The sequence below is a fragment of the Archocentrus centrarchus genome, chromosome 10 (genome assembly GCF_007364275.1).
Source record: "Archocentrus centrarchus isolate MPI-CPG fArcCen1 chromosome 10, fArcCen1, whole genome shotgun sequence".
Lineage (NCBI taxonomy): Eukaryota > Metazoa > Chordata > Actinopteri > Cichliformes > Cichlidae > Archocentrus > Archocentrus centrarchus.
The window spans coordinates 6454385-6479863 of NC_044355.1; the positions used below are offsets into that span (position 1 = coordinate 6454385).

General features: G+C 38.9%; 2 protein-coding genes across 7 annotated transcripts in view; both read left to right on the forward strand.

Annotated features, from left to right (window-relative positions):
* Positions 1-2474: 2474 nt before the first annotated feature.
* Positions 2475-12082, forward strand: cxcl14 (chemokine (C-X-C motif) ligand 14). The gene is made up of 4 exons (XM_030740045.1): positions 2475-3163; positions 4862-4967; positions 8343-8456; positions 10340-12082. Exons 1-4 carry the CDS (start codon positions 3100-3102, stop codon positions 10353-10355), a joined length of 300 nt encoding a protein of 99 aa, XP_030595905.1. The 5' UTR covers positions 2475-3099; the 3' UTR covers positions 10356-12082.
* Positions 12083-13850: 1768 nt separating this feature from the next.
* fam13b (family with sequence similarity 13 member B) overlaps positions 13851-25479 on the forward strand; it is a 69063-nt gene continuing 57434 nt past the window's right edge. For 4 of the 6 annotated variants that reach the window (XM_030739338.1, XM_030739343.1, XM_030739341.1 and 1 more), the window contains exon 1: positions 13851-14090. The gene's annotated coding sequence lies outside the window, so the exon portion shown is untranslated. The remainder of the gene's footprint in view (positions 14091-25479) is intronic. The other 2 variants (XM_030739344.1, XM_030739342.1) reach the window with 1 other exon arrangement.

Sequence of the window (25479 nt, forward strand, 5' to 3'; positions counted from 1 at the left end):
ACAAACTCGCTCATCCATGTCTTTATGGACCTGCTTTGTGCACTGCTGTGAAGTCATTTTGGAACAGGAAGGGACCATCCCCAAACTGTTCCCACAAAGTTGGGAGTATAAAATTGTCCAAAATGTTTTGGTATGCTGGAGCATTAAGAGTTCCTTTCACTGGAACTAAGGGGTCGAGCCCAAAATCACCCCCACACCATAATCCCCCCTCCACCAAACTTTACACTTGGCACAATGCAGTCAGCCAAGTACCGTTCTCCTTGTAACCATCAAACCCAGACTCATCCCTCGGATTGTCAGACAGAAAAGCATGATTCATCACTGCAGAGAACTCCACCGCTCTAGAGTCCAGTGGCAGTGTGCTTTACTCTGCTGCACCGACACTTTGCATTGTGCTTGGTAATGTAATGTTGGATGCAGCTGCTCGGCCATGGAAACCCATTCCATGAAGCTCTCTGTGCACTGTTCTTGAGCTAATCTGAAGGTCACATGAAGTTTGGAGGTCTGTAGCGACTGACTCTGCAGAAAGTTGGCAACCTCTGTTTACTATGCACCTCAGTATCCACTGACCCTGCCATGTGATTTTACGTGGCCCAACAGTTCGTGGCTGAGTTGCTGTCATTCCCAATCACTTCCACTTTGTTATAATAGCACTAATAGTTGACTGTGAAATATTTAGTTTTGAGGAAATTCCATGACTGGACTTTTGCACAGGTATCATCCTATCATGGTACCACGCTGGAAATCACTGAGCTCCTGAGAGCGATCCATTCTTTGACAAGAAGCAGTCTGCATGCCTAGGTGCTCAGTTTTATACACCTGTGACCATGGAAGTGATTGTAACACCTGAATTCAATGATTTGGATGGGTGAGTGAATACTTTTGGCAATGTAATGTAGCATCTGTGGAAAATTTGGTCTATTAATTACATTTTCTATTACTGTCATCTCTGCCCCATTGCCAGTATTGTCAATGTTTATTTTTATGTGGACACAAAGATAAACCGTTGATATATTGTCAATGTCCTTAATTAGGTTCTGGTTAGTAATCATTAGCTAAACTTCAAAAATGTTTCTCCAAAGCATCATCAACTTCAACTTATTAAGGCTGAAAAATGATGTCATTTTCTTTTCAAGATGGATTCAGTTTGGTTAAGATCCTCCTGTGTTTTAACTTCTGCCATCACTTCGTTTTCTTCTTTCTTGTAGTTAAAATGATCTAATGGATGAGGACAACTCATGTCCAAGTTATTTTGAGTCATTACAGCTGGAGACTGAAACAGACACCTGACCGTTGTCTTTTATCCTGAGATCAGAAAGACAGAATGGATTCACACAGCACCGATGTCCTGTAGGGGTCACATACGTCCCAATCTGTCACAGCTCACTGAAAATGATAGCTGGCATCTTGTCCTGCTGCTGTTCATGAAGGGAACAAAGAGAAATTGGCAAAGAGGTGGCAATATTAAGACAGGTTCACAGCTGACTTACACACTGTTTTGGCGGCGCACTCATGTAATCTTGCAGCATGTGACAGATGTACATGCTGCGAGAACTCATGTAGATACACACTCACAAATACAGTCATGCAGACACGAACAAATGCACGCACACAGGTACACGGTGCGGACAGACATTTCATGACTGCTGGTTTGAGTTATGACAGAAGCTGATTGCATCAGTGCAAGGGGCAAAGAGGTGAACACAAACACAAGTGGAGAGGGAGCAGAGGAAATACACACACATACACACACACAAACAAATCTCATTACACTGGATGGTGGGTGATGAATGTGGTTTAATCCTGTGGTTAGAGCGTCCCAGGTGGGAGGGGTCAGACCTTCTTCTCAGGGCTATCTCTTACAGGCCAAAGGTTCAGCCTGATGGCATCCCCAGATACAATGAGTGCATTTATTCATATTCAAGGAACGGAATAAACCTCAAACGCATTCACAAAAACAATATCAGCTCTGAATTTTACTGATTGACAAACAAAAAAGGAAAAAAAAAAGGGAAGGGACACAAACGTATTAAAAAAATTTGATTTTTAGTATGTCACAAATGTGAGGTTTTTAAGAATTTCAGTGCATTTTAATGACAGTGTGCCCTTTGAAACTAATCAGTCCAAGTTTCATTTTTTTTTAATTTCATAATTAATTATTTATTTTACAAATTATATCTATGATAAGAAAAATATCATACTCATATATACAATTTCAGCGTACATGTATGCCTAAAAAAGATCTCAAGATTTTCTTACTCGCTTGTCTCTGCTTTCAATCGAACAGTCTCCAATCAGCAAATGAACGTAAACCTTTGCGCTTGCGGAATCTTAAACGTGTGATTTTACCTGACAGTTTACAGCCAATCAGAAGGGCTTTTTTGTTTTGTTTTGTTTTTTTTCCTGCTAGTCAGGTGTCTGGCGCTTAAGTGCTGCCTTCACTGACCTACAATGTGTGTGTTAGGTAATGTAGTTTCGTACACGTCAGCCTTTAATTTCACTGTCCTGTCAGTGAGGAGAAACTTTTCACGTGTCTTTTCTCTGCTGTGATTGTGTCATTGTTGCGTCTTTCTTCATCCCACCAAGTTTTCCGTCTGAAATCAGGACAAGAAAGTAACAGACTAGCAGACGTCATCCATCCGGATTTTGGTGAACAGTACGTGTATTTTTGTGTTTTTCCTTCCCTCCCTCCCTTTCCACGTTCTCCACTTCTCCCGAGCAGGACACAACAAGTGTTTGATTCGCTGTCTGGCCGTGCATATTAATGAGAATGGGATAGCGGGCAGCTTTTAAAAGAGCTGCTGCCTGCTTCTCCACAGCAAGCGAGAGAGAGAGAGAGAGCGAGAGAGAGAGAGACCTAAACGAGTGGCTGGAGATTCATCCAAGCGCCCAGGACGCACAGACGGAGTTGCACAATCAGCGCTCCAAAGGAACCCCAAAAAGCTGAAAGCCTCATTGCTCCTTCACGTCTGCCTCCCAGTAGTGGATGTTATCTACATGTCGAAAGACTTTTTGTTGATATTTTAGTATTTACTCCGTTTGGAAGGCTCGGGCTTTGAGGAACTTCTTAAAAAAAATCTTTTTTGAACTTGTGAAGACATGCGTCGGTGCACAACGGTGCTGCTTTTGTTAACGGTGGCCTTATGCTGCCTGAGCGCAGAAGGTAAACACTTTTTTATGTTTATCTTAGTTAAAGTTTGTCCTTTCTAACAGTGGGATGTTTGGCACTTTAGCTGTGATAGCTGAACAATCATCAGTAGGTGGAGAATAGGTGGGAGTTCACGCCTGGTTTGCTTTGTTGTGTTTGTGAAGGGAAAGATAGAAGAATTAACTCATGCTGCGCGGAGTTTGTTTCAAACAGGAGGCAACGACTGAAGTCAACTTTGCTGGAGGGACTCGGTGGTGCCTTCGCTTGCCAAAACGAGTTTAGGTTGACATCAGCATGCCTTTTTTTTTAAATGTGGTTACACTCAGTGAAGCAGTTTGTTTGTATCCTTACATCCATTAACATGAAGCTGAACTGTAATGATGAATACCACTCTGGTGTAAAAATCTGGTGTCATGATGAGCCTTATGTTGGCAAGCGTCCTTGCACCCTGAACAGCCCTCTGGGACGCACAGTGTCTGGCAAGACAAGCAAAGTCACCATATGTAACTGAATTATCATTAGAAATTTCCAATATCAGTTTTTGTCTTTGTGTGAAACAGGTTTTTAAAAAGGCAAATTTCTCTCTGTACTGTAGTTTCATCCTCTTGTGTCTGCAAGTGTCAAACTATTTTTCAATAATCACCTAGATGCAAAAAACATATAAAAGTAAACAAGTGCCTAATTTGAGAACAGGGTTAACAGTGTTTCAGTTCACTGTGTGTGAAGTGTTGGAGCCGTTTGCCTCATCACAATATAGTAACCTCAGTGTTTGCCCAATTTTATAGGCCTTTGTTGTCTGGCATGTTAGTGCTGAGTGCTGGCTCCACTGTGGGGGCTTGTGACAGATATAGTGGCTGGCGGTCTGGACAGATAGCACATGATGGATGAGGGAAACCTTGGACTATCCAGGTCATCACCTCCCATCACAAATATACAGCCCGGCAAACTAATTTCCTCTGTGTAATATATTCAGTACTACAGCTAGAAAACTGACCATGAAGAAGATTGATGGATATATATATATATATATATATATATATATATATATATATATCCATCAGTCTTCTTCATACACTATAGAAGCAAGAATACATGTAGCTCCGATTAAAATTAGTGCAGGAATTTTATAAGCTATATGACTAATAAAGAAGCAACATGATAGTGAGTTGACTGCAGGGTAGTTGAAGCCTCCAGTTCTCCCTGCAGGGCATGAAGCTCTTTAGGACCCCATAAATCATCTGAGCTTAATGGGATAAAAATAGTGTCTTTACTTCTGCTGATGTGCAGCAAACAATCAGCAATAGCATAAAACTCATACAGTGTGGAAATTAAGCCAATTTTTCCTTTACTCAGAGGTTTCCATTTTAGTCATGCTTAATATAAAAAAGGGGTCTAACTGTATGCCAAGTTAAATGTCTATTTAAATGTGCCTTTAATTTGACTGTGACTTAAGTAAAAGCATGAAATTTCAGCTGCATGTTGCCAGATATAAATATAGAAAAAGATAACACCCACTTGTCATCTGAATTATAATTCAAAGATAAAGGGGGTACTTCATCACGAATTCAGCCCAGTTTGCTGTCACATCACAAAGAATTAAATTTCCTGTCACTTTAATGTCTGTCAGTCTCGCTGGAAGTAATTGAGCCTGCATGACGAGTTTATTAGATTAGTGTTTTAGCAGTCTAATGTGAGCATTATATTTCCCGACAGCCTACAAGTGCAGGTGCACCAGAAAAGGACCCAAGATCCGATATAAGGATGTACAGAAGCTGGAGATCAAACCCAAACACCCATTCTGCCAAGAGAAGATGATATTGTGAGTCAGACTTTTATTCTCTTTCAGTGTGTCACTCTTCATATGTCATTTCTGCCCTTGCTCGTATCTGTCTCTGCTTTGACTTTAGGCTTTTTTCTCATTTCTTCTTCTTCTTTGCGTTCTTCGTTGTGTTTAATCCCTTGACATTTTCCTACCTGCCTTCCGTGTTTCCTTTTTATCCTCCTTCCTGAGGTATTCATCCCCTCTTTCTTCCAGTGTGTACTCGGCACATGCTTTGAATACAAATCATACAATTACCAGATTATCAGCATATTTAAAGCTGTTCCTGTACCATAACGGTACTCCAAAATACTGTAATCATATTCAGCAGCTGCGTGCACATTTTCAGAACCCCCTGTTGTCCATGCCTAAAACACTCAGAAAGATTTACGGCGTGATAAACTCATAATTTAATTACTCCCTGCAGACAGGAGGTGGGGATGATTTATTACTTGAAAAGGAGGGGAGGAAGAAAGCACTGATTTCCTGAACATTTCAGGATGTTCAGTTACTCAAGCTTTAACATGACTTTATCATTAACCTTCCTGACTTTTAGTAATAAATTCAGACATAATGGGGGTTTGATATGCAAGCATCACATAGACTGCATGATTGTTTCTGTAAGAATAATATAATGTTTGTATGTTCAAAAGATGATCTGTACTTTGGCCGCAGTCATGGATCTGTGCTTGATCCTTCTACCTCTCTCTGTCATCTGACATTTAACCTTTCAGGTCGAAGTTCAAATGCGCAGACAGCTACTGCGCTCATTTTGAGCCACTGTGGAATGCAGCATGAACTTCGCAGTTGATAATAGATCCTTCTCCTCTAAAGATGTTTCAAAAGAAGCAACATGTGGTGCTTGGAGACAGACGCTCTCATCTTGAACATATAAATACGCTCATATTGTGCATGCAGTTTGTATAACGTGAATTCAAGTGATGTGAACAAAGCTTCACAAAGCCAGGAAAAAATGAAATGCTGTGTGCATAAGTTTTCGTTTCAAAGCTCAATGAAGGAACAGCAAACAGGGATGTTATGTCAACCTCCTGGGAGGCTGTTCTGTGTTTAAGGCACAATCTCTGCTGCCACCTGCTGCCAAATTACAATATAACACAGAGGACACGCAACATAGAGTGAACAGGTTGTGTGAAGGCGTGGAAAGATTCTTATGCTCAAAGTTTATTCTGCCATTTACAAGAAGTGTAAAATAATATCTGTCTGTTTAGTCCCATGTCAGAATTTGCTGCTTTTCTCCCCAGATTATGGTAATTGAATATTTAACTCTTAGTTTGAGTTTGGATTTACTTTTGCTCTGTTGCTGTTATATCATTGATAATTTATTTAAAGTACTGGTAAATTTAAATTGTCAAAATCATTAATTATAGCAAATAAGTCAGTACTTGTGTTTTAGTGTGTCAATCATTGTGTAAGTTTCCAATGAATGAATAGTTGCAAAATTGCTGTTAGATGTTGTCTCCATCCATCTGAATGCCATATTCTCATGAACGAGATAGTTCCTAAGAGAATTTCTTAAAAATCGAAGCAAACGTTCACCTGGATGAGCTGATTAAATGTTTGTGGTCAAAAGTTAAGGTCACAATTTTGGCCTTAACCCAAGAATTCATACAGTAAATGCTAATAAATTTCACACCCTGTTAACTCCATTACTCAGAAAAGAAGTAGAGATCGTGACCATATTTCCCGTTTGATCAGCTTTTGCATTCGTGACTCTTACCTTTCTTCAGTGCATATATTATGAGTCCAGACGTGACCGGCTGGTGGAAGAATGCAACTGCAATGCAGAATGATATGTAGTCACACATCAAGTGAACCAAGAAATAAATTGTGTGTGCATTCCAAAAAACAAACCTCTCAGAAGCATTATATTGTATTTGGTGTGCATCACCTCACAGGTCTGTTTTTCTGTGAGCGTGTTACCCGCCACACAGTCATCATTCAAGGTTGCTCTATTAGCATGAGATGGGGCCCACCAGCCGTTAGTGCCCAGTGAAAAATGAGTCTCAGCAGGCTCCGGAAAGCCACAGAAAGAAAGAGAGTGGGAGAGAAATGAGCAAGAGAGTCCCCTCTTTGGTCATTAGGCTTACAGCGCTTAGTTTGGCATTCTGAGCAGCCACTCCTAATCACAAACACACACACAACCTAGGAGCCCCAAATATCACTCTTTCTCCCTATTCCTACCTGTCCTCTCAATTTTTTGGACTTCTTTTATTTTCACCCTCTTCTTTTTTTTTTTTTTTTTTTAATCTTCATAACTCAGGGAAGCTTTCAGAGCCAATGGCTGCGCTTCAGCTGCCCAGGTGAATGATAATGAGTAGGAACCAAAGCTCAACTGATCACAGCAATTAGATTAAATGCACATATACACAGGAAGTTTCATGTTTTCGCCATCAAACTCACACATTCATAGCTCAGTTCTTCCAAAACAAAGCACATAGAGCTATCCAACTATGGCATCAATAGCCAAGCAAAGGGACAAATAAATGGGCAGGAAAACAGAGGAAAAGCTCTTTAATCTAATTCTTATAGCCACTGAATACACCCTTCTTATCAAAAGTCAAGTCCCTTTTCAGTCGAGTCATTTAGCATTCATGGTTTGCTGAGCCTTTGAGTGTGTCGCAGGATGGAGAGGCCCCATAGCATGGTGGGCCTTTTGTTTTTTATTTTTACCACGCTCACTTCTGTAGTCTGAATACGCCACATACAGGCAGACTGTCTCTGTCGTTGCCAAAAGGAGAGAGGTGCAGACAGATGAACTGATTCAATGAGCCTAGATGTCACATTTTTAAGTGGCAGCTCCATAATATTGCTTCATTGCCAAAAAGCTGGCAAAGCTGTGCAAACTGATCTTCTGAATGATGAGGGCATTCAGCTGTGGAAATGTTATTAGAGGCAGCTTAGAATAGCCACTAAGATTTGGGGCAAAAACATGTCAGATGTCTTACTACTTAACCAGACTCTATTCAGCAGACTCAGACTGGCTTTCAGAGGGTTTGACATTGCTCACAGCAGTGTTTTTACTCCAATGAAGTTCTGGCTCTTGAAGCTGAACTTAACCTTCTCAGTCAAACTCACTCAAGCATTCATTGTGCAATCTTTTTATTTTCCTCACTAGCCATTTTTGTTGTCGTCATATGACATATGAGTGTTTGGCCTATATTATTATTTTCAAAAGTGATCTTACTCAATAGTTGGCAGCACTGCAGTCTAAAAGTAAACGCACACAAGGTGCAAAAACTACTTTTTTTAAATGTTACTTTAAGAATGCATGCGTACTCATTACAGGCTGGAAAACCTGTCATATTTTCTTTAACCAGTGATTAAACTTTGCTTCTTCTCCGCTCCTGTTCTTAGTGTGACGATGGAGAACGTGTCTCGGTTCAAAGGGCAGGAGTACTGTCTTCATCCCAAGCTTCAGAGCACTAAGAACCTGGTCAAATGGTTCCGCATCTGGAAGGACAAGCACAGGTAACAGTCTAACGTCTCTAAAACAAAGACAATAGACAGTTTAAAAGCAGGTGTACCCTCCATGTTATCAGTTGCAACAGAACGAATGAATGCCACTATTTTGAAAGTAGTTTTAGTCGGTATGCTGTGAGCGAGCTAACCTAATTGTGCTTAGCAGACTTAAAATAGAATTAATAGATATTTAATGTTAAAGAAACTGTTTACATTTTTACAAAATGTACTTCTTTGCTTTCTCGTAAAGAAACTCTCTTCTCTCATTTCTGCGTGGTACATGTGACACTTCTGTTAACAACTGCGTAGCTTAGCCCCTTAAAACAAGTGCAGACAGCCTAGTACTGTCCAAATGCAACACTCACCAGACACTTTATTGGATACACCTTGCTAGGACCACCTTTTGCCGTCAGACCTGCCTTAATTCTTTGGGGCATAGATTCAACAAGGTGGTGGAAACATTCCTCAGAGATTTTGGGCTATATTGACACGGCAGCATCCTGCAGTTGCTGCAGATTTCTCAGCTGTGCATCCATGGAGGCCATGTTAGTACATCTCCAACTGGTAAAAGAAACCTGTTTGGCATGATTTAACTTTGAAACATGGTGTGTTATCCTGCTGGAAGCAGCCCATCAGAAGATGGGCACGCTGTGGTCATAAAGGGATGGACATAATCAGTAAGAATACTCAGGTAGACTGTGGTGTTTAAACAATGCTCAAGGGGCTCAAAGTGTGCCAAGAAAATCTCTCCCACACCGTAACGTCACCATTAGGAGCCTAAACTGTTGATAGAAGGCAGGATGGAGCCGTGCTTTCATGTTCTTTAAGCCAAACAGCATGAACATCACATGGGTCAACAACATGACCCTATCTTCTGAATGTTGCACGAGAACTCAAGAGTCATATCAGACCAGGCAGCATTTTCCAGTCTTCTATTGTCCAATTTTGGTGAGTGCATGAGGACTGTAGCCTCAGTTTCCTGTCCTTGGTTGACAGAAGTAACCTGGTATCGTCTTCTGTTGCTGAAGCCCATCTGCTTCAAGGATCAGTCTGTTCTGCAATCAGACATTCTCTTCTTCATGCTGTGGCTGTAACTAGTGGTTATTTGAATTACTGTTGCCTTGCTATCAGCTCGAAGCAGCCTGGTCATTCTCCTCTGACTTCCGGCATCAACAAGGCAATTTTGCCCAAAGAACTGCTCACTGGATATTTTCTCTTTTTTTTTTTTTTTTTTTTTTTGGACCAGTCTCTGTAAACCCTGGAGATGATTGTGTGGGAAAATGCCAGTAGAACAACTATGTCTTGTTCAGACTCACCTTTCTTTTCCACTCTGATGCTCAGTTTGAACATCAGCAGGTTGCCTTGTCTACATGCCTAAATGCACTGAGTTGTTGCCATGTGATTGGCTGATTACATACTTGCATTAACAATCAGTTGAACAGTTGTACCTGATAAAGTGTCTGGTGAGTGTAATAATTACCATGTTATATCGTCTCTGTCATTTCAGTAAGATGCAAACCACAAACCCTCTAAAAGACTCATAAACACATCCACATGCAGCTTTTCATGTACCAACCTCTTTTATCACTGACTCTGGGCTGTAAACCATGTCCAGCGGCTTTTCAGTGGCGCTTTATCGATTTGTTTTGTTCAAACTAGTCTTCCTAACTTCCCCCTGTGATGTGGATGTCAAAGGTCAGGGTCAGTCATAGTCAAAAGTCCTCCGAGGGAGGCAGAGATCAGTATTTTGCTAAAAACAACATTCCCAAGGGACTCTGTGGGTTGCAAAAGAATCAAAGTCATATTTTTACTCCGTGTAAACATTTGATCTCCACTCAAACAGAGATACCTGTTGGAGTAGATATTAAGAGATATATGTTTGTTTTTCACAGGGTGTATGAAGCTTAAAACCATCGCTCCCAACACAAGGATCATGTGAGACAAACAAAGGACACCAACTCCACCAGGGCTACTTTTGTGAAGTACCAGATGTAATCTACATTGAAGCTGTACTTCTACTTCCTCTGCCTGAGATCTGTCAAGTGCATCAAGAGATATCTATAATTTGTATATAAGCTGGTGGGCTCACTTTAGTTGGCCATCAATGTAGTTACAGTCACTCATTGCTCCAGTCTTTACAACTGTAGTTATATTTGTAAAATAGTGGACAACACCATCTGTATCCATACAGTTGTACAGGGTTGTTTGGTTGTTATTCAAAGGGGCTTCTCTTTTGCTTTGGCTTTGGTGAAAAAAATGTGTAAGAAAAAGAAATTCTCAAGAAAGACAAATGTTTCTTTGAAAAATACAGTGTATTGGTGTTTAATTATTGCAGTTTCCACTATTCCCACTACTATTCAGTATGACGGGCACATTTGTATAATCAGCGTATAGGGTCTGGCTATGAGGTTGTATTTGAAATGCCATGGTAAAGGTTCTCAGTGGATTAGATTCTCTGTATCTATAGAGGAGAGTCAGTCAATGTGTGATTATATTTTATACCGAAGTTATTTTTATTCACACAGATTGAGGAGAGCCGACACTCTGTGTGTACATGTGTGTGTGCGTGCGTGCATCTTTGAGCATTTTTGGCCATGTCCATGCTAATAAAAATGCATCTTCAAAAGGACAACCGAAACCACTTTGCAAAATGTTGTCATACTTAATCTGCAGGGTTTAGATTCAATACATATTTTTAAAACTTCAAATAGATTATCTGTCCCATTGCTACTACAGTCTGTTTATTGGAATTTGTTCAAAAAGCTGACTTTTAAATAAGCTAAGAAGGCAAAACTCACTGCAGCTTATGACAAAGGACTATATGTGTACATTTACACACTAGCTGAAAGATTTTTAAATTGAGCTACATATAATAGGTTACAAACCTTGATAGCTTTTGGACAATACTAGAGCTCAGTGGCACAAACTGTATTAGACTTTGGCTACACAGAAAATCATTTTTTTGTATGTCTGCTTTTTTGGTTATGTGATTTTTTTTATTTTTTTTTTTTATTATGACTGTTATTGAAATTGTCATTTAAGATGGACTTTGTGTTATTTTGCTGTTAGGAACACATTGGGAAAGTGAGGCCTTGCAGGGGATGATTTGGCTGAAAACTCCAGCAGTCTGAGTCACAATTACTGCCCACACAAAAGACAACACACGATATGGCAAAATATGGCATACTATTATGTATTATTGCAAATGATTATTTCACTGCCTTCTATAGTCATATATGGATGACTCCAGTAGATACTCTGACCAACACTTTAATTTGAGTTATCTTTTTGTATGTTGTGCACAAACTATACACAAAACACCACATTTCCTTTACCTTCTGAAAAATGTGCATTACTCCTGTTTTATATCTATATCTGTATGAATATATATATTAAGAAGCATTTTGTAAATGGAAACATATAGCCTATATGTTACTGAAAATAAATTCATCTTAAGAGTTTATAGCATCATGTATATTGTATTACTGCATTATAGCTGTTTTTTGCTATTTAAATCTTGGTTTGGTAACAGATTCTTGGAGGGTGTGTGTTTGGAATGGCCCACCAAGCTCACTGTTAGACCTTCCTTAGATTGTAAAACAATAAACACAGCAATAAAGTGTCTATAGAGCGGCTCATGTTTGCATGTAATTAATTGAATTAACCACTGTACTTAAACTGAAACAACAAAGAAACTTTTTTTTTTTTTTTAAATCTTTGCACATGAAGAAGGAAAACGTTGTTTCTTCCTAAATATTCCACCAGGTGGCAGTAAATACCCACTGACTATCTTGGCATTTGATATCCTGAAAGTGACTTTGCTTCTTAGTGGATCAAAGGCATGCTGCTCTATGTTTATACAGAAAACACATTCATTAATTAATACAATACCTAACTAATATAATACATTCATTTAAGTCATTAGGTGCAGTACAGTACTTGAGAACTGGCCAGATAGCAAATACATGAAATACTCTTCAGAGTTCTGTGTCAACCTTAAACAGTTTTTTCTCCAGCATGCAATGATTTAACCTGAGATACTGAGCAGTGCTTTAAACGTAGTCTCTAACAAACCCCTAAAAATGGTTAAGCTTTCATAACAATATATTTGATCTTTATTACTAAATTTTTTTCATGTATATGCATGCAAACTATAAAATTCAAACACATATCCAAGACACAAGTAATAGTAGGAAATGATGGTGCCATGTGTTGATAAGGGTTCCATCCTCCTTTTTGATACTTTCCTTCTCTTGGTACCTATAAATGAGGGCTCACTATTCAATAAAAATGCGCAACATTAGGCAAAAAAATGTAACAAATATATGTATCATCAACTAAACAGTAGTTAACCCACTTTTTTATAAATAAGAAGGTATTAGAGTAAACTTACAATGCCAAGCAAAAGTCTCAAGCCAGCCCTCATTTCTTTATATTTTGCTTTGACTTTCTTGTGATTCTTTAAAGTGGTCATGAGCAATAGTTCTCCAGGCTTTCTGAAAGTCTTTCAGAGTTTTCCTTTGGATACTGGCTGCTTTTTCAGGCCACTCCTTGCACCTGACCACTTTCAGAGGGATGTTTTTTTTTTTTTTCTATTTATTAAGCCATTCAAGCATTAAAAAGGCACCTAACCAGAGTTATGCATACACAATAGCACAACATAGGCTAAACAAGATATAAAATTGTATCTTCAGGCACTTTGCTACAAGCAGTATGTTGCAAAAAACCCATTTTGTTCCCATTTCTTTAGTTGACTCTACAAATGAAAGCAAGAAAATGCCACAGATAACGTACTTTTCAAGAATCAAATATTTTTTTGCACTAACAAGGTGATTCCCAAAGAGATATTGGCCAAAAACCTCCAAGCAGAGTACAAAATAAGGTGACAGGCCTAAGACTTCAATATTACTGAAGCTGAGTGGGATTATCTTGACAGAGAACCGAACAAAAAGCAGCCACATCCAAAGAAAAGCTTTGGGATATCCTTCAAGAAGCAAGACAACTATACCTGAAGACTACTTAAAGAAACGAGAGGCTCAAAAGTGCAAAAACTCGGTTTTTGCCTTACATATTGTATTCCCATTCGTGTTTGCATGTGTTTGAATAAATCGCGGCATCTATTTAACATTTACCTAACAAAATGTAAAGAAATGAAGGATGCCTCGAGACCTTTGCACAGAACTTTATATATGAACAAATCAACTACATCACTGATGGTACAGACACTGAATTTGTTAAAATGTCATGAGTAGATAAAGAAATCAGCCACAGATGCGTTTTAAGCAGTCTCTGCTCGTCTACAGCGGTCTGTAAGGCGGGGCCAGTATTTGGCAGCTGTCTTCTGCTGTGTTCACTGTAAAAGAGGCGTGGTCAGTATTTGGCAGGTTCGTCCCTGGAGGGTGTGTGTGTGTGAGAGAGAGAGAGAGTCTCTCCAAGCAACGACCTGCGAACGGGCATCCGAGCCAGTCTGAGCTAAAAAAACAGGAACCACATTAATTTCGAGTGTCTTTGCAATGTTCCCGACGATATTTCTACATCGTTTGCTTTGATCTCGTCAAACTTAACGTCTCCACAGACGTCGGCTTCACAAACGAAAGAAGAAATTAATGCATCTCGCTCCGCTTTCCTGTTTGTTTTGACCTGGTAAGGTACCTCGGAGCGTCTGATTAGCTCGCCTTGCTAACAGCGCTTCTTCTGGTTCTCTCAGCATCTTAGACGCTAACTAATGCTAGCCCGCTAAGCTAACTCTGTCTGACGCTTTTTTGTTACGTGTTCATATAATTTCTTCTCGTGTAACTTATGTGATTTATCTGATGTAGTTATATCTTTACTTAGAGGCTAATATTAAAGCGTACAGCGGGTTTAAAACCGTTTGCGACTACATTTGCGGTTACTGGGAGCTGGCGGCTAACGGATAGCAGCGAATAGCAGTTCCATCACATCTGTGGCTCCTCCGCAGCCACTGCAAGCTAACTGGGGTACAGAAAAAGAAACTCATAAATAATTAAATGTTTAAGGATTTTATCAGTGCCACGACAAAAAACTGCTCAATTTGTTTTTGTTTTTTGTTTTTTTTTAAGTTTTGTATACATATGATAAGATGTCTACATTTCGGAGTTGTATGTGTTAATGCTTGTGAATCAGGAATATATGAGATGCAGTACGGTAGTTTAAAATCACCTGGCTGTGACGGGGTGTTTTTGCACAAGAGTTTACGCAAAAAGCGTTGAAATATGTGTTCCTGGAATTCTTGTTCTCCTGAGCTGTAGCCGGTGGTTTCGTTTTCAGTTCTGTTTATCTCTGGAAAGCTTCATCACTGACACAGATGCTTCCTGCTCGGCTGCGTTTTAATGTGTGTGCTGGAATGTTCTCTGGTGTTTTGTAGCACAGGGTTTGAAGGATGCGAAGCTGTGCTGATCCAGAGGATAATTTATATGTGTAATAATTGCTTCAGCAATGGCGTTACATTGAAATGACAGACTGATGTTTATTTCTGGGCTCTTTGAAGTCTTGGAGGTTGCATAATCATGACATCCGGCCACCTCTCAAGAATTAGAACGGGTTGGTCTCCAGTATGCATAAGTGAAACAACTGCTATGTATGTGAAAACTAGAATGTAATTAATTATTATTCATAAATATTTTCCCAATTTGGTGTGTAAATAATGCATTAATTAAGAGGAAAGTTTCCAGTATATCAAGTATATTATATTATTATTAGTGAAATTGTTTCTGCGTAAATGAGTTGTGACATGCTTATTCTTTGTGTAATTTCTGTTCTAAAAGAATGGATTCAATGACCTGTAGTTTGTTCTATAAAAACCTTTTAGTTTGAATACATTTTCAGTGCACCTAAATAATACATAATCGCAGACCACTTTGTTAGGGACAACGGTTCAGCTGCTCCTTAGCATAAATACCTAATCACATTGCAGCAGCTCAATAGATTTAGGCATGTAGGCATTGTCCAGACGACCTTGTGAAGTTCAAACTTAGCATCAGAAAGATGATTTAAGTGACTTTGTACGTGGCATAGTTGTTGTCAGACGGGCTGGGCTGAGTGTTTTTCCACACAACCATCTCTAGAATTTGCAGTGAATGGTCTGAAACTGAGAAAATATCCAGTGAGTGGCAGTTCTTTGGGTGAAAATGCCTTATAGATGCCAGAGGTCAGAGAACAATGGCCAGACTGCTTCAAGTTGATATGCAGTCAACAGGAACTCAATAACCACTTGTTACAACCAAGGTATGCAGGAAAGCATCTCTGAACGCAGACCGCATGAAACCTTGAAGCAGATGGGCTGCAGTAGCAGACGTACACACTGACTGCTGCTATAGTCAGCTAAGAACAGGAAACTGAGGCTTCAATTCATAGAGACTCACAAAAATTTGGACCATAGATTGGTAAAATGTTGCCTGGTCTGATGAGTCTCAATTTCTGCTGCAACAGTCAGATGGTAGGGTCAGAATTTGGCATAAATAAAATAAAGGCATGGATCCATCCTGCTTTATATCAAAGGTTCAGGCTGGTGGTGTTTTAATAGTGTGGGGGGACATTTTATTGGCACACTTTTGCCCTCTTATGCCAGCTGAGCAAGGTTTAAATGCCACAGCCTGCCTGAGTATTGCTGGTGACTATGTCCATTCCTTTATGACCACAGTGTGCCCATCTTCTGATGACCGCTTCCAGCAGGATAACGTGCCATGTCACAAAACTCAGATAACCTCAAACTGGTTTCTTGATCATGAGAAGTTCCTGGTACTACAGTGGCCTTCAGATCTCAACCCAGTGGAGCGCCTCTGGATGTGGTAGAGCAGGATTTTTGCATCACTGATGTGCAACCAAAAAAGCTGCCGAAACTGAGTGAGACAATCATGTCAATATGGACCAAAATCTCTGAGGAATGTTTCCAGCAACAAGTTACTGGAAAAAATTCCTCAGAGATCTGTGGATTATTAATGATCTCTTAAGGCACCTCTGAAGGCAAAAGGAGGTGCAAGGTACTAGCAAAGTGTACCTAATAATGTGGTAGGTGAGTCTATATTCTGGTATCTAAAATCCCAAAATGTGGCACAACTGTCTGAAAATGGTGTTTAAATGGTAAATAACAAATTCAAATAAATTGTTAGCTGTAATGTCACCTTTTTGTTGCTGCTGTTTTTTAGCAAAATCAATATCTAGTAAAGCTTTGAAACTCCATTTGACCTACTCTTCCAAACTTTTTGGCACTAATTTTTCTGTTGTCAGGAAAAACATCTATTGGCCTCGAGGACCATGTTTTTGTCTCACCTGGTTCTGTGTGCTTGTGCGTGGGCAGAGCTGCCTGAGACCCACCACAATGAGAGTCCTGCTCAGAAGCACTGCAAGCAGAAATTAAGCAAAATGAATTGCATTTCTTAAAACCAACATCCAACAGGCATCTCCTCTCTTGGTCACCAGTTATTTTGGTGCTCTCTATTCTTCATCCTCTATCTGTCTGTACTATTTTTGAATGTAGCACAGAGCCTCCACCAGCTGTTAACACACTATTACCTGATTAGCCAGCATTACCCAGCATTACCCAGCATGCTCTTCAGCAGCATAATTGTGTAAATATAAAGCTGTTAATGAAATAGTTTGTTTCACAAACTGTGTCGCATGATGTTTTCCCTGCTGGAGAGAATTAGAGAGTTAGTTGTGGATTGTTAATGGTTGTCTTTATTTATGTGTATGATTCATATGACAGAAACTGTGAGTAAGAAGAGTGTATAGTCATAACAACCCCCCTTTTCATGCTCTTCAGCAGTATCCATGGCAGTAATAAGATAAATAATAATATAAGCCATTTGAAAAGACACAGTGGGCGTTGTATCTGTTCACTGGTATAGTGTTTATTAAAAACTGGTATACTGCCCAACTCTAGTTAATTTACAGGAAATTATTCTGCAGCTAATTTGACAGTTGTTTTTCATACCAGACTTCCAGATTTTTAACTGTAACAATTCACAGCTTTTCTTTTGTAGTAAATTGATACATTTCTACTGTTTGCCAGATAAAAATAAGCTAACTAGATTTAAAATCATGCTCTGAAAAGCTTTTTATGAAATTAATATAAAAAGCAATGCTATTAATTTGATTTGTAGTTAAAATTATTGTAATTTGCTGTCCAACATCATCAACAATCCTAATGATATGGATGGCTTTTTTGATAACTAGGGATACACAGATATATCAGCAGAACATTTGCATTGATCTTTATCAGTCGCAGTGGGCAATGTTGTTAATTTTATGATGGGTAAATATTCACCAATAGTTAATTGGTAGTGAAGAACTGAGAGACTTATAACATTTCAGTCATGGGCTGAGAATTTCACAAATGGTGCATTCCTGACATTATCTTTGTTTTTAATATGAGTTTATAGGAAAAATGTCCAAAAAATTTAGTTTGAGGGTGACATACAGGATGTTAATCACAAGTTATTTATGTCACAAACGTGTCCTGGCAGCAACTTCTGATGCATCTGTACTCTGTTCTGATTAGATAATATATTTTGTGTTGAGCTCGTCAGATATAAAAATATCCTAACTTTGCTGTATTCCCCATGCAGTTATAAAACTTAATCAGGTAACTACACCGATCAGACATAACATTATGTTCACTGACTGGTGAAGTGGATAACACTGATAATCTCTTCATCATGGAGCCTGTTAGTGGGTGGGATATATTAGGGAGCAAGTGAACATTTTGTCCTCAATGTTGATGTGGTAGAAGCAGGGAAAATGGGCAAGCGTAAGGATTTGAGCGAGTTTGGCAAGGCCCAAATTGTGATGGCTAGACAGCTGGGTCAGAGCAGCAAAGCTGCAGCTCTTGTGGGGTGTTCCCAGTCTGCAGTGGTCAGTATCTATCAAAATGGTCCAAGGAAGGAACAGCGGTGAACCAGCAACAGGGTCGTGGACAGTCAAGGCTTATTGGTGCATGTGGAGCGTGAAATCTGGCCCATGTGGTCCGATCCAACAGACCAGCTTCTACAGCTCAAATTTCCGAAAAAGTTCATTCTGGTTTTGATAGAAAGGTGTCAGAATACACAGTTTGTTGTATATGGGGCTGCATAGCCACAATCCAGTCAGGGTGCCTATGTCCACTGCTGAAAGGGCATGATTTTCAAATAATCAAATAGTCATTCACTAGACTAGTACTACTAATACTGATTATTACAGTGCATGGTGCACCAGGTAAAGCTGACTCACCAAAACTCTGCACAGTCATTTGAAAGCTATTTGGGGTGATATTTGAAGAATAGTTGACTAAGTCCCCATTAAAATTTAATAGTATTTTTTGTTTTTGTTTTTTGTGATGAGCCCATCCCTAGTTAACAGCTGGAATTTTAATTTAATAAGAGTGATCATTTTGCCGCAAGTTACCTGCTACCTAGAGGCAACTATTAAGACGTGGTGAAATCATGGGATACTCCATACAGATTCTCGGCCTGTTTTGGATCTGATTGCAAATATGGAGGTCATTAAGACATAAAAGGCGGGTACGTTTTTTTTTTTTTTAATTCTCATTAAGTGTATCTAAGCTGAACCCACAGCCCTTCATGTGGAGAATCTCACGTGTGCACATACCAACAGAGTCAGAGCTCTCCAGCCTCCTGCAGTGTTAGATAAGACATGTGTAAGATGACCCGTAGTTTTTATATGGAAGGAAAACACACGCACACACAACAGTCACAGCAGTGTCAAAATCACACAGCTGCCTGCAGTGTGAAACTGTTGTTGCCAGGTCACTGAATTATAATTTTTTTTTTTTTTAAAGACGCTTTGGATGGGGGCCAATCCAAACTAAATGTGGCCTAAATTTCACTAAAGGTGGACCCAAACTGCTAGAAAATAACCAAATTGAATACCGGTTTGTTTATGTTAACACTTGAATAGAAAATATGCGTCATAATGTTATTACAGGGCAGCACAGTGGCGTGGTGGTTAGCACTGTTCCCTCACAGTAAGAAGGTCCTGTGTTCCTATCCGCTACCTGGCCAGGGCCTTTCTGAGGGGAGTTTGCATGTTCTTCCTCTGTTTGCGTGGGTTTTCTCCAGGTACTCCAGTTTCTTCTCAGTTAGTGAGGTTAGGTTAATTGGTGATTCTAAATTGACCGTAAGTAGGAATTGAGAATTGTAAATTTGAGATAAGGGTAAGCACAAGACTAATTATTCAGTGATGGAAAACAACAAACTTCCATGAAAAGGGATAGAGATCAAAATATGTAACTACAAGCTGAGGAAATCCAAAGCACTGCCTTCTGTTGTAAATTAAACCAAAACTAGCCAAAGGCAGTGTCATGCTGTGTGTCACTGACCTGGCTCAAAGATTGTGTAAATGGAGATGGTTCATTGCGTGGCTAAAGTAACAAAAGCTTCTACAGAGGGGGAAAAAAAAAATCCCCCTTTAGAAGCTTTATTTATTTATTTATTTTTTCCATATGTCATCATTTACCCATGAATATCAAAGAATATCAGCGTTCATGGACTTTAACTACACCTAGAGAATAGATGAAGCTCATCGTTGGGTTTAATAAATACCAAAAGTGTACATATTTCTACCAACAGATATGACTAGTGTGATCCTTTTGGTTTGCGTGTGCCGTGATCGCTAACTGCTCCCAAAGGTGGAACTCCCAACGCTTCCTCAGCGACAGCTTCCTCCCTGAAAATCGGTGTGTACAGTAATTATGAAATCTGCAAGTCATGTGAAAGTGCAATCTATCACAGCTTCTAAAAATTAACGCAAAACACATGAAATTATCAGCCTCATTGTGGTGTGTAATAACACTTTGCAGAAGTGGTCAATAAGGATAGCAGGGAAGTGGGATAAACAGCCCTCAGGCCTGGAACATAGCAACAGCACAGAGTATGAGTACACTCTTTTTAAGTTTTGATTGGTTTGTAGGCTACAGAAAAAGGGGGGGAAAACAAACTAAAATTCTTTGTTGCTTCTAACTTTCTCTCTAGGTGATTATTTTACTTGTAAATAAAGTTGATATCACAGCACAGCCATTATCGTTAACTTGAGTATGGAGGTTTTGTAAAAGAAAGTCACTGTTAAAAAAAATCCAACTGTTCAAAATGCAATGACATTTTTCAAATTGTGTTTAATTCTCAGGATTGGCCATAAATGTAATCAGATTCATCTAGGTCTGCTCATATAAACAGATTTATGGAGAATGCTGCAGAAGCAGATGGGTGTAAAGATCTGAGTGACAACTGGGTCAGGTCAACATTAGAACAGCGGTGATAAGTGCCACGAAGGAACAAACTATGAAACAGAGACATGGAGTTGGGGCAGGTAGAACAAGATGCATGGCAGATCCTCATTACAGCTTGAACTACTTGAAGGATCATTTTGCTCATGTCTGAGTGCCAAATACCTTAAAAGGCCCGGTAGCTTCCAGGCCTTTGAGGGTCAGAGCTGTTTTGGTAGCAGCAATGGGCCAATAGTTAAGCAGGAGTGGTCATAATCTTGTGGCAGTTTGTATTTACTAGCATTAAATGTACATATAGTTATAGTGAAAATGCCACACCAGTAATTAGATTTACTAGTTTAAAATAATTATTTCCATTTAATCTATTAGTAGAGAAACAGCATACTTCTCTTCGGTTTTGACATTTTTGGTATAGTTTGTCACCAGTAATTATTCAAGCGTTTCATTTGAGAAGCAGAGGGCCACAGATTGAGTATTCAATTAGGCAGATGGAGAAATCCTGTACTGAGCAGCTGGTTGAGGTTAAGTAATCTGGGGGTGACACCACGGTCTCAGTAGGTTTAAGGGCAGTGTTCTAACTGTATAGCATCTGCTGAGTGTGTTGGACAGTTACAGAGATTGTGCGATGATAAGGTCGGATAACTGGTGTGAAAATGACCATAAAGTCTGGTTTTCTTCCTGTGTGGGAAAGCCCCAATTGCTAATATCTCTTCACATGTTAGTTTTTAGATCTACTCTTGGTTTTGGTTTGCTTGATTTGCTGCTCCACTGTCAATAATCCACCCCCACCCGCCACCCCCAAAAAAACACGAATACCACCACCACCATATAAAGTTACAAGCTACCAGAAATTGTAGATTGTTTTAGTTTTAGTTGCCTAACCAATAATTTTTTTGTTAATAGAAAAAATAATGGTTTACTTTTGTTACTGTATAATTTATGCAAGTGACTGATACGCTCGCAAAACAAAACTTTGATTCAGCCTTATTTTAGCCAAATTCTAGTCAGTAAGGCCACCAGTCAATCAGATATTACCGTCTGCTTTAAAACCTATTGACTCATGCTCACCTAGTGATAGGTAAGCCACGGCTTTGCAAATAGCTAATACATTAATTCGACCTTGGCCTCAGAAGTGAGTTTTCCTGACTTGAATTTGGCAGTAGTGCTGCTTGGCTTGGATTAAGGGTAAAGTAAGTTTGCTGGCAGAAAACCCAGTGATTAAAACCTGCCAACACTGCTCTGGAGCCATTTACGGTCAAGGCATTTCTTACCTAGATCTCGGAACAGCTGTTCCAGCTGAGTTGTTCACAACTGGCTTTTGTGTAGAGATTTTAATCTCGGCATATTAGGGGTTTATGCTACAGTGCACGTGAATAGGATGGATACTGTCCATTACACTTCGTAGGACTGGGTAATATGGCTGAATTTATTATAAATGAATAAAAATAAAATCAATATTTATAAACATTTAGAAAATGCATAGAAGGTCAAACTATTGTTTTAAAGCTGTATTCAGATGGCATACATTACATAAGACTAGATATGAATGGGAACATTTTTTAATAATTATTTATATTAGTTTTTAAGTACTGAATAATTAGGTTGAACAACAATAATTACATGATTATAATATCATAAAACGGTTCCCTTAAACTCCACAGACAATAATATGAATTGTTTCCCACCCCTAATCTGTTTACATCACACTTGAAGTGCACAGTATTTATAGATTCTGTTGTGCTGTTCAGTTTTCCTACATAGGTCTCTACATTAAAAACAATGAGATCACTACTCTGGAAGAAGTTGAGTAAAGAATGTAAAATGGTGCATTCCCAATGGCATTTTTTTTTTTTTTTTTGGCAAAAATTGTTATTTCAGTTTCTTGTATAACACTAGAGATACATTAACCTACTCGGACATTAATCACATATTTTACTCCTTTACTTACCATAGTAAAAGAAAGCAAAGGAAATTTAGCAAAGGCATCTTAAACAGAAAATTGACTGTGTGTTTGATGCATGTGGAGAACAAGCACTGACTCCTGGCTACAGAGCAACAGTTTAGCAGCCAATTCTTACTGACATAAGCTCATTTGTCTTTTTGGTGAGAACACAAAATTCCTAAACTTAATGGCCTCTTAATTAGCCTAAATGCTTACTATCATGTTGATTTCTTCACTCAAAAATACTTTAAAATATTAAAAGAGACAGTTAAAGGAAGTGAAAGGAAGCAGCAAAAGCTATAATAAGGTGCCACTTCCTCTATTCTCTGTGACACTGCAGTTTAAACTCTGATCAGGTTTTGCTTAGTCGCTGTTCTGTCTGTTCATTTGTGAGCTTGTGCTCACAGCTGGTGTTTTTATCCATTGTTTACCCACAGGCACTCACACACAGATGGGAATGACAAGACTTGTACTATCCTGTGTAAGCTATTAGATCTGCGCTAATTGAGCCTCATTCAGTCCTTGTATAGTAATGCAAAGACTGTTTATTCTGTGATAATGGACGACAGGCTTGGGATTCCTCAGTGAGTCAGTCTCACATTCTCATTGCACCGTCATTGCTTTCATAGAGATGATAGGCATATATAGTATTTAAAGGCAACAGTATACTAAAATACCAGCAGAATACTGGCTGGTATTTTGAGTGCAGAGGTTTGGAAATTTCCATCAATATGAGACAGAGTGAGAGAAAGAGGTGATACAGATCGATGCTAAATCAATAAAGCTCAACGTCATTGCCTCAAAGGAGGCTGGGTCTGGTAACTCTTGCAGGCTCTGCTAAGGTCGGGCTAACACCTCATCTATGATGCTTTCATGGTGCCCTGAAATACGTGAAGTGTGTAACACACTATGCTTATTTCACATTTTATAACTACAGGGGGAAATGAAGCTTTTTTTTCATTATTTTATTAAATGTAATGTACCTCTGCAATTTGAATTACATCACTACATTTTAATTAACAAATGAAAACACTTTAAGTAATTACCCTATTTAGTTATTACTGAGGATGCAAGGTCTAGATACATGGATGTGTATACTGTATCTGTATGTGCTGAGGTACATGAAAGCTCGGGAAGCAAACCATTACTTACAAATTTATAAGTAATATATTTCAGTAGGAAGTATATTTCACATCAGACGTATTTGGTGAGGTGTCACCATGGCAAACAAGAAAAAAGACATCTTTAAAAGTCATGGCAGCCGTTGCATTTTAACCCAAACCATGATCTTTTTTTTTCTAAATCTAACCTAGTTGTTGTTAATGCCTAAACTTAACCAAGAAACATAATTGTAATTAATAATGTATTTAAAAATGATACAAATGATGTGTGAACATCTGTGATGTTTATGACTCAAACTGGGGTCTCTGCTCTCAGTTCTGCAATAGTGCACAACCATGCCTTTACCACCTTTATGCCTGTCAGGGCAACAGACATGCAGTACAGCTACACTCTTGGGAAACCTTTGGTACACTTTGTCAAAATAGATATCAGTATCAACATAATAGATAACAAATGACATGTACTTAGAAACTTTATGCACATGCTGCATTTAGTGTGACCCACACCTGAATGTTAAAAATGACAACCATGTTTACATCACAGTGCTAGTTTGAAATGGATGGAGTTTAACACCATAGTTGGAGTAATTCTCGCAGACAGTAATTCTGGAGTTCTTGCTCGTAATTTTTAGCTTAATTTGGAGGGTAATTATTTTAGATGTGCCAACTCCACATGACTTTGTGGCTGGAGATGTGATCATTTGATCGAATAACACTCGTTTGTTACTTAATCTTCTAAGGATATATTAGTGTGCCCTCTTGGGGGGGGGGTTTAAAGTACAGTTTTCATCTATGAAGTGCTGAGGAAAATAATTAAACATTTATGATGTAAGTCATGTGAACAACATGTCTGTAACAATGCAGTTACTCTAGTGGGATCCTCATGATAACAGCTGCACTAACAGTTGATAATACACAATCAAAAGTCCCTTTATATGTAACATTGCTGGCTGCTAAAGTAATCACATACCCTCCTAAGACCCTGTGCCCGCGTTACATGTTGGCTTTGCTGCGCCTTACACCTCATTCTGCTCAATAGCGTTTCATACTTTGTTAAGCCATTTTTTTTTAAATAAAAGTATTGTACAGTCTACTTCTAAATTAACTTTTTATAAGCTCTTTTTTAATCTTCTTTTTAAATAAAAGATTGTTATGATCAAAACCTTTTCATTAGTTTAAGAAAAATTTAGGTGTGGTTGTTTGTAAAGTGGAAAAAAAAAAATCAAAGTGGAAAAAACCCTGTCTGTTTATCCAGATGGCAACCAATCAAACTTTATGCAAATGTCCCAAACAAAATGCTGCTTTCCTTCCACTCCCACATTGGTAACACAGAGCCGCACTTGTGTTTCCACTGTAGGCGTTAGAGCTTTTTTTTCAATGTCAGAGCGTGTTTGGGAAGCAAATAAAGGTTGTTATTTTACTGTTTCCCTTGAAAGGCACATTAGTTCTTGTATTTTAACTTATATTTTGTTTTTTATTTCATATGAAATAGTATAAAAATAAGTCTTGAAACAGTTATTTTTGTTAGAGGCTCCCTGCATCTTTAAAACAAGTAACTGAAAGATTGTGGCTGATTCTTCAGGGGAAGAGATAACAAGGCCTGAAAAGATGTCCCCCAAAGACATGTGCTTATTAATTTATCACAGGAGGACTGGCTAAACTAGGCTAGGGCAGTGAGCTGCTGCTGCTGCTGCTGATTCAAGGGCAAACACCAGCTTTACTGCCTTTTTT

Coding starts and splice junctions, on each gene's coding strand:
- cxcl14 (XM_030740045.1), top strand. CDS start 3,100: ATGCGTCGGTGCACAACGGTGCTGCTTTTGTTAACGGTGGCCTTATGC. Junction 3,164..4,861: donor ATGCTGCCTGAGCGCAGAAG/GTAAACACTTTT, acceptor ATTTCCCGACAG/CCTACAAGTGCAGGTGCACC. Junction 4,968..8,342: donor TGCCAAGAGAAGATGATATT/GTGAGTCAGACT, acceptor TCCTGTTCTTAG/TGTGACGATGGAGAACGTGT.